This window comes from Sceloporus occidentalis, unplaced genomic scaffold, assembly GCF_023333645.1.
Source record: "Sceloporus occidentalis isolate IW3139 unplaced genomic scaffold, rSceOcc1.0.p SCAF_78, whole genome shotgun sequence".
NCBI classification, from domain to species: domain Eukaryota; kingdom Metazoa; phylum Chordata; class Lepidosauria; order Squamata; family Phrynosomatidae; genus Sceloporus; species Sceloporus occidentalis.
Window position 1 is genome coordinate 839086 of NW_028317058.1, and position 10385 is coordinate 849470.

The 10385-nt window shown below is 41.1% G+C and overlaps 1 protein-coding gene across 1 annotated transcript; it reads right to left on the minus strand.

Moving 5' to 3' along the window:
* Nucleotides 1-917: 917 nt before the first annotated feature.
* On the minus strand, nt 918-9739 carry LOC149285494 (cyclin-dependent kinase 7). The gene is made up of 12 exons (XM_089495291.1): nt 9656-9739; nt 9071-9130; nt 8620-8653; nt 8308-8375; nt 6853-6921; nt 6435-6545; nt 6035-6153; nt 5767-5866; nt 4567-4653; nt 4206-4355; nt 1502-1649; nt 918-946 (listed from the first exon to the last, which is right to left on the minus strand). Exons 1-12 carry the CDS (start codon nt 9737-9739, stop codon nt 918-920), a joined length of 1059 nt encoding a protein of 352 aa, XP_089351417.1.
* Between the last annotated feature and the right edge of the window lie 646 nt (nt 9740-10385).

A 10385-nucleotide genomic window follows, 5' to 3' on the forward strand; every position in this document is an offset into this window, starting at 1 on the left:
CTGTAAAAAACATACAGAAAATATGTTCCAAATAACAGCATTAGCGCAGTTTTAATTGGGTGAGCGGTATTCAGAGTTGTACGGTTATTAGCCCGATGGAGAAGAAGAACAGCTGAATGAACATCCTGAAGAGGCGGACGGAAGTTGCATTTCGCTGTTTATTGTTGATGTGAAAGAACTTTTGAAGAAGCAGTAGTCCGCGCTTCAATGTGCTAGCCAATACGACTAATTACAGAACAAATGAAGGGGTTTCCAGCGTCCAGTCTCATGCCTCCGATGAGAATGAATAGAAACCCCATGAAAGGAGGTGTTGTGCGGCGTGATAAATCAGGGTGTTTTCCACAAGACGTCTCCAACAATCAACATTTAGTCTTCAAAACAAAGTCATCCAGTTAAAGGAACAAATTCCCGCTGTAACCGCGGAGGTCATCTGCAGGAGACCAGCGATCCGGGTAACAGATTGGCTTCTCGTAGGCTTTATTGTTCCCTCAGTGTGAAGAACTGGGCTGAGGAACACAACAGTGGGAGAACCTTCAAACACCGCTTCTAGCTAAGCGTTTACGTTCTTCTGTTATAGTGTAGAACCTGTGAAGGTTATGTTGCAACGTAATCCCAAAATATATATTTTTTTGTTCAATTTAGTACCCATACCAAATAATTTCTACTTTCCCGTTTCATTATTTCTCTAAAAATGAGGAGGAGAGGAGAATATATCTACAACCGTGGCCATATTGCTGCTAAAGTATATTTAACAGATGTAATTTAAGAAAAAAGTCCTTCTTAATATTAACAAAAAAAAAAAAATCCAGCATGTAAAAATATCTACTATTTTACAAGGTCCCTCCCAATCATATTTTACATTGAAGTCCGTAGCAGCATTTGTAAGGTAATCCCACAATTTCTTGTCTTGCCAGTGGTCAAAAATTTAGTTTTTTCGCAATGTCTTCTGAAAAACACACAAAATAAAATGATACATGTTTAGTGACAAAATAAAATTAGAATTGTAGGGTCAAATTTCCATTTCTGCTCAATTATAAAACAAGTTACCCCCCACCCACTCCAGAAAAAATAATCTGAAACAAACAGCATCATTTTATAATCAAGGTAGTCTTTTATTCAGACCCATGCCGCCGATCCTCTCTTACAGCACTTTGTGCTACTCATCTCTGAGCCATTGACATGCGTACAACCCCGCACTATTGTACAGAAGTGTGTACGAGCGAGTGTCTGATACATACATGTGTTAGTTGTGAAAATTAAAAACAATGATTTATGGCATAAGTGGTTTTGATCTTTCTTCTTTTAACAAGATCCAAAGTTGGAGAGTCATCTTATATTAAAAAAAACAAATACGGTATATCTTTTTGTTACAAGTTAAGATGCTTCCTCGTTTATTACCTTTTCTGGTTCCGTGCAAAACAGATAACATGAACTGGGTATAAATTCCACAACTACAAAAAATGAAGAGCATCACAATACGCATTAATTTCAACGCACTTACTTTGATCGATGCCTTCTGTACGCTTCCTCTTTATACCCAGATTAAGGTTTTGTTGTTCTTTCAGTGCTTCTGCCGAACAATTAGGCCGTGGCAGCAGGTTACCCGGTGTAGGTGCCGGGCGGTTACTAAAATATCTCTTTTTCAGTGCCTGGGGAGGAAGAAGAAAAAAAACCACTACTAAAACTTTCCAAATAAATATTAATGAAAGCCAAGATGAACCAAATCTGGAGCAGACCATTTAAAAAAGGCATTAAAGGCAGCTGCATGATCCCTTCTGCAAAGGCATGGGGGGGGGTATATTCTGTAGTATCGCTCCTTTATGCATTTGCCCCTTTTCCCCCCAGACTTAAGCTAATATGACTGAGCAGCGGAAGGCCACATAATGCCAGTGCTCCATCATAGAAGCCCCAGCGGAAGTGGAGGATGTCTACGCGCATCACATCGACTGCACGATACATATAGACAACCTCTGCTGCTGCTGCTGGCCGGGGCTTCTATGGTGGGGCACCAGAAGGTCATGTGATGCGAATATGAGACATCGAATATGAGACAGTATTTTTCAGAAAACCTTGTCTTAGATGTTTTGTAAATAATATCTTAATCTATCATATTTTGCAGGTTTTAACTAGTTGTGAGGGAATTAAAAGGCTATGGTCAATCTAAAACATGAGATGCTATTAAATGTAGGGCTGCAACTAAAGATTATTTTAATAATTGATTAGTTCGCCGATTAATCGGATAAAAAAAATTCAATTTTTTTCAATTTAAAATAATGTAATAAACGTACAATTTACACTTTCATCTCTTTATTGCAATGGCCTCTCTCTATTCACCTTCTTATTTTACTGACATAATAAAAGCTACAAGAACCCAAACACAGTGTTTCTCAAACTAAGTTTTAATACAAAGTTATTAGTAAATATTAATTCATATGTTAACTATTTTTCATATTTAATAAAAACTGAGAAAAAAAAAAAAGCCTTGTTTAAATATTTTTTTTATTTACCAAACTGCCCCCGGTTATGCACATCTGACCCCCAGCTTGCCACTCTGCCCCATATATGCCTTATACCTCTTATATGCAACTGAGCCCCCTGATATACCTTTTACCCCCAGATACGTTTTATGCCCCCCTGATATGCCTAATATCGATATGCCTTATACCCCCTATATGCCACTGAGCCCCTTGATATGTTTTATGCCCCCCGGATATGCCTATTATCGATATGCCTTATACCCCCTATATGCCCTGAAATTCATAATACCCCCCATACACCACTATAACTCACCCATACACCACTCTGGCTGCTCCCCCCTCCCATACTCCACTCTGCCTCCTCCCCCCTCCCATACACCACTCTGGCTCCTCCCCCTCCCATACATCACTCTGCCTCCTCCCCCTCCCATACTCCACTCTGGCTCCTCCCCCCTCCCATACTGCACTCTGCCTCCTCCCCCCTCCCATACTGCACTCTGCCTCCTCCCCCTCCCATACTGCACTCTGCCTCCTCCCCCTCCCATACTGCACTCTGGCTCCTCCCCCTCCCATACTGCACTCTGGCTCCTCCCCCTCCCATACACCATTTGCCTCCTCCCCCCTCCCATACACCACTCTGCCTCCTCCCCCTCCCATACTCCACTCTGGCTCCTCCCCCTCCCATACACCACTTTGGCTCCTCCCCCTCCCATACACCACTTTGGCTCCTCCCCCTCCCATACTCCACTATGGCTCCTCCCCCCTCCCATACATCACTTTGGCTCCTCCCCCCTCCCATACTCCACTCTGCCTCCTGTCAGCAACGGAGGTTCACAAGACACCAGGGAGCCGGGTAGAGAGGCAGAGTGCCGTATGGGAGGGGGAGGAGCCAGAGTGGTGTATGGGAGGGTGGCTCCCATACACCCCTCTGACTCCTCCCCCCTCCCATACACCGCTCTACCCCGCACCATTACTGACAGGCACTTTCACTGCAGCCTCAGCGTAAGTGAAGGTGAGTAACGGAGGCTGTCTGTGCGATGCAGACCCCCACCGGCTGACAGAGAAGATGATTCTCTGTCAGCCGGTGGGGTCTGCACGATGCGCACAGACAGTGAAAGTGCCTGTCAGTAACGGAGCCGGGTAGAGAGGCAGAGTGATGTATGGGAGGGGGGAGGAGTCAGAGGGGTGTATGGGAGGGGGGAGAGAGACGGAAGTGAGAGACCGGCCGACAGTGAGGGGAATCCAGGTCCCCTGCAGCGTTGCGGGGGATCTGGATTCTAGTGTTATAATCCGATCTCTGTTTGAGGTCGGATTATAATTTTTATAAAAATCAATAAAAATAGATTCGATTAATCGATAATGAAAATCGATTTTCATTATCGATTTTATTGATTAGTTTCAGCCCTAATTAAATGTATTTATTTATTTTGAACACTTTAATAATGCCCCTATAAAAACAACAAGTAGTCAGTATAGCTATACATATAAACAGACGTATTTCATAGCCATAACTGCATAAAAGAGAAGATTGGGTGACCAGACCTAAGCCTGCATTGTGCCTTGTAATAAACAAATGCAGAATTAAAGGAGGTTCTTGTGTGGCCAACCCACAAGTCCTGGTTTAACCATATACTAGTTATGACTCCTAATAAAAGTACCACAACCGATGAATTATACTCAATAATCGACACACACTGCCTTTTTCCCCCAGCGTTGGTGGAAGATTACCTGTGTGGCTGTGCATCGCGCACATGGGTTGAAGTTAAATAAACCTTGCAGAAGCTCAAGCAGGTCATCTCCTGCAGCGCTGAATATAAGATGGAGCGGTGTTCCTGGGAAGCTCTTAAAGGTTACATAGTCAGGTAAACTGGTCATGCCCTGTAGAAAGAAAAATAATGAATTCAGTTAAACATTAAATATACCAAAGCTCCACACTAATCTTCACTGGCCAAATAGTATACCAATCTAAAATACTATTATGGATAGACAATTTCTGGTACGTTCCCTTCCACGTAAACGGTTGTAACAAGGAACACAACATAGCTGAAACCAGCCAAAAGATCGAGAAGGTAATTTGATGGGTACTCACTGGCCACAGTTCTTCTGTTGGAGTACCTAAAGTCTCAAATATTCTTGTGAGCTGATCCAAATCAGAATCTCCCGGCAAAAACGGTACCTGTTTAGATGCATTTAATGTTTTTAAGAAGAAGGAAAAAAAAAAAAAAAGTCCCAGAGAGTTAAAAGCATTTGTACCGTAGTACAGTAATAACACTTGATTAAGGTGAATCTACAGAAATGGCAAAAGCTTAACACTTAACCCCCTTAGGCCCATAGGTTTTCATAACCAAGGACCACATTTTGTCATTTTACTATACTTTTGTTATAAACCTTGTTCAGAAGTAGGGCTTAAAACCATAGAAATACACAAAAACATTAGTTATAGAAAAAAAAATTATATTTTTGTACTGTAAGTGCCACAGCTGAACAATGACCCAAATTATGTTCAATCTCCTGATTACAGTAATACCCCCCAGACATTTTTTATGTTCAAGGTCACATCCATGCTTTACATATTAGCCTATATTATATTTTTAACTATTTTACTATTGGCGTAAGGCGATTGGGGCAGTGCTATTTTTTCATGTATTGTTTTTACTTACAGTGGAAGGGCTAAGAAGCACTTTTTGTTTTGGAAAATTAAACGTTGCACTTTTCCTACTGCAGTACAGCTCGAGATCCCTTCGTGGATTGTGCATAAAATTGATGCCACAGTGGTCATTCTTTAGCTCCCTATTCATTTTATTCATATTTCACTTTTTCTGCTATTTCTCTTCCTCGTCTCCTCCTGATCATACCATGATAAGCAAGCAAGACTCCATTGAACTGCATTGCCAATTGCAATATGTGCGATCAGCCAGCAGGGGGATTCCTTGAATGACTCTGTATTGGCGCTTGTGGCGAGTGCCGTTACACACAATTAGTCGGCAGGAAGCCAGCAATGCTGGCTTCTATGGACCGAGGAGAGTCCAGGCTGTAAATAGACATCTACCTGTTGCTGCGACAAAGTCAAGACATACCGGTATGTCCTAATGGGGTTCCTTGCCACAGGTTTTAAGGATGTACCCTTTATGTCCCAAGGGGACCGAAAGGGTTTATGCTGACTCAAGATATATTTTCTCTATCATAAAACCTGTGCATAGGATCATGTTATAAAATAAGTGTAGGTTTTTGCACTGTGCAGACAAACATGTTTAAAAGGTCACATGAATTAAGGCATCTTATTACTTACTCTAAGCAGCAATTCTGCCAAAATGCAACCAACTGCCCACATGTCCACTCCAACCCCATACATTCTAGCACCAAACAGAAGCTCTGGAGACCGATACCACCTATAAAAACCACAATCACAACATTATTAAATGTAAAAAGCAGTACAAAAAAATTTAGTTGAGGCCACAAGTTGTATTTTACACCTATAAAACCAAATGTATTAACACTGGAATACAGCCTGGTTAGAATACATTGGTTCATAGTTCCCGGCTCCCAGAGACACACACCTTGTTACTACTTGGTGAGTATAAACTCTGTTAGGACTTCCAAACGACTTTGCCAGACCAAAATCAGCCAGCTTTAGGACACCATTCTCATCTAACAGCAAGTTATTTGGCTTTAAGTCCTGTATAGAGAAAGAAAAAAATATGCATGACATCATTATCAATTTAAAATACAGTTACTTCAAAGATCAAGAAATCCATCAACATAAATGTTTTTGGCATCAGTGCTTCTTGTACTATCTACCTCCCTAGCCCCATTTATACCAAATTGGGCAAAGTACACAAGAATAGGGTTTGCAATTCAAACAGTATATAAACAGAACACACACACACAATAGAATTGACAAAGAAAGAACTGCCCTAAAATATTAAAGGCGAGTTACGTTTGCAGTAATTTACTTACCCTGTGTAGGATCCAAAGATGATGTAAATACTCCAACCCCTGAAGAGTCATCAGCATGTATGACTTAATATGAGCTGGAGTTAAAACCAAGCTGGTATCTCGTATTATGACCTACAAATAATCATACTTTCTAAGATTACGAATTATAAAGGCCTAGGACATAAAACCATTTAGTCGGCAAGTTGACAGAGAAACAGTACAGATTGGGGCCATGGACAATTACTTCGAAGATTAAACGGAACAAATACATAGACACCAAAAGATTACACATAACTTTACGCACGCTTGAGATAGAATCGGAATGGGAAGAGACATTTTTGTCCTTGAAATAACATTACTAAATTAAACACAGGAATGTGAATGCGGTTTCACCAGTAAGACTCTGTACCCTTCTAATACCATTTTACAGAGTACTCACCTCTAAATCAGTTTCCATAAAATCAAACACCAGGCTTATGTTCGACTTGTGACCAAAGGCATCCAGAAGCTAGAAAAACAAATATCAAAACTGTCAAATGATGCAAATGCGTAAGACCTATGCTTACCTAAAATGACCAAATAACTCATACAATATATTTCCTTAAAAGAATAGCAATTAAATAGTTTATGGCAATCCAAATATTCTATACAGCAAATAAGCAAACATAAGTATTTAAAATAAAAATGAGTAGCTGTGCTGATCACTCAAGAACTAAAAATTGTTTTTTGCCCCCCATTCACGGTAAGCAGACGTGTGTTGGTACCAGTGCTTATTCCTGCTCTTAATATTCCACTTGGTGATGACACATGCAGTCTACAACCCTACAACGGATAAGAATGAATACTCTAACCTATGTTGTATTAGGGACACAAAGAAACCTTCCTTGGATCCCACATGCCCAGCACCTAAATACCATCCTGTCTTCCATTCCCCTCCTGCCTCCAAGCTAACGAACATTCTATTTTACAATCGCCTAACACTTTTCTTTCTTTTAACATAGTTGATCATTCACAATCTGGTACCCATCCACCATAGCACTCTACCAGACAGCCCTCACCAAAATTACCACAAACAAAACAGCACCTTTCTCCGACCTATGCAAACATTAAATATTCATATATATATATATATATATATAAAAAATAAAAAAAAAATTACTTACCATCAGTCCTTTCCACTTTCAAGACCTCTACATCATGCTCACTACAATTAAATCATCCTCACTCACCGTCTCGTTCCCAATAAACCTCCTAGCAGATGGTAAACTCAGCAGCATAACCAATCTCCTCTTCCTGTACTAGCATGTCTTAACGTATGTTAATCTCATTGTCAAAGTTAACATTTTAAATCTGATGGCCCTCATCATGGGGCAGAGTGGCATATAGGGGGTATAAAGAATTTCAGGAGGCAGAGTGGCATATAGGGGGTTAAAAGGCATATCATGGGGCACTCTGCCTCCAGAAAAGCCTTATGCCCCCCCCCATATAACACTCCCCCCGACTTACCAGTGCTTCTGATTCCCTGGTGTCTAGTGGGGAATTCTTTCTGGCAGCCGGGGAAGGCATGCGCGATGATAGACACCCGGTGTACGTGCCGGCAGCAGCGGAAGTTACCAGACAGGAGGATCCAGGTCCCCTGCAGCGCTGCGGGGGATCTGGATCGTAGTCTCATAGTCAGACCTCTATTTGAGGTCTGATTAGAAGATGACCTAGATTATAAAACGAGGGGTAATTTTCTGAGCATTAGCTCTGAAAAAACCCTTGTCTTATAATCGAGCAAATACGGTATTTAAAATACAGGAATAAGAAGCGTTAATACAAACCTTTATAATCAAAAGCCCCAGTAGGTTAAATGTTAAACCCTCTAATTGAAGTACACCCAGTTCATACTTACACCAATAATATTTGGATGGCTTAACTCCTGCAGCAGTTTGATTTCTCTTAATGCTGTTCTGTTTATGCCTAGAGAAAATGTAAACGATACAATGTGTTAACACCGGATAATTTGTAGTTCATAAAAGATAAACGCATTTATCTTTTATGCTATTGTGCAATGATTCACACTTAAACAGATGTGAACCCTCGTGTATTCCAGTTTTTTGCCCACAACAAGCAATAGACAAGCAGTTTACAAATGCTGCCGTCAAACATTAAAACACATTGCATTCTATCCAGTGGTTATTAATGGGACTTAATTGCAACTTACCATCCTTAGCTTCTGCTCTGTGTCCCAGCTTAATCTACATTACAAGATAATATTAATGTTATAATATGATAAACACTTTTAACACTTATACACATAAATCCACATGATTGGGTCAGCCTTAAATCATCAGAAGTCTTCAGAAAGGCACTGCCATCCTCCAAAAATAAAAAAAGGAACATACAAAACCGAAATGCAAATACGCACCCAGACTTTCACATAGATACGTTTTATGTCAATGAAGACATGAACACTTTAATTTGTCATTTTGATTTTGAGTTTTTACAGGTGTATGCCAAGGGATTAATAAAGGGTTAAACTGTTAAAGGTTCAGGAACCGCCCCCAACAAGACATAACTGACACAGATAACCGGCCTACCCACTGAATAGGACGTCAAAAACCAAACATGTAAAACATGAGCAAAGGAACAGAAGTAAGCAGATGTAGACATACCTTTTTAATTGCCACAATCCGGTCAGTCTTCTTATCCCGGGCTTTATATACTGTGGCAAACTAGAAATAGAAAAAAGGGTCACTTGGCAGTTTAGGATCAGATGTGTTCCTTTAATGTGCAAATCCCTTGGGGCGGGAAGACTCCTACCATTTGTATATTCACTATTCTTCCTACGTTACATAATACAAACACCAAGTGATATGTGGCCTTCATGCTGAGCATTAGCACAAAGAGCATCCAAATTGCACAGTAGAATGCTAATGTAAAGGCGAGAACACTCCATCATTCCGGTGTATGTTAAAGCCTCAAGTTCTCTCCATACTCAGCGGCTCTGGGTCTCCATATGATGGAAAGGTTTTAACTGAATGTTCCTAACACAATGCAGTGATTTGTTTAAATAGGACAATCCCTAAACACTGATCGCCATAGTTTACATTCAGAGAGCTTGCAAGCGAGCTATTTCCTTCAAAATCCTCATAAATTAAATGTTTTCCCTCCCCATACAGTCACCTAACTTCCCATGTGTTCACCAAGAAGCTATGATGATACCTAAGCCCACATGACGCTGCGCAGCATAAGCTCACCTGTCCTTCTCCTAAGAAATCCAACTTCTCGTACTGCTTGGCCCGGGACCGCACCTCAATCCCTGCAGACAACAAACCCTCCATCATCCCAAATACACCATCCACCTTCTACTGTCAATGCCGGCATTTAACACTAGACCACGCCCACTGCACGCCACTTCCGGGCGCGACAGGAGCGCCAAAGTGACGCAGCTACCGTTCTGTCCTGCTTCGAGAGCTTCATACACTAGATACACAAACAAAGCTTTAACCTCGTCGTCTTTACTTATTAAACTCTCTTAGCCGATAACGTAGCGTAGGTAGCAATGATATTGATTTCCATGGAAATACTCAACACCATATGACAATATGGACAGGGACTGAGATGCGTGTTAAGGTAGTTGAAGTGGGGTTTGGGCGTCCTCTGGTGTTTACCACTCTTGTTTCCAGTAACCACATATGACCCCGGGGTATCCGTTACGGCTATTAAAAGACCTTGGCATATGGAAGGCTGTTATCTCCATGGTTACTAACGGCTTCTAAAGTAGGCGGTGCCAGGACCATTGTACAGAATAAAGAAGATACGGAGGATTCCTAGGGCCTTCACGCCGGTATTAGGACGAAGAGCCGGCCCTTTAACCTTTCTGACTAACGGAATTTTTGAGAGTTTACTGTGAACGTGTATTAAATAAGTGGCGTTTTGGGATTATGGATACATTCGAGACAATATTTCAATCGTTTCCTGTTTTGA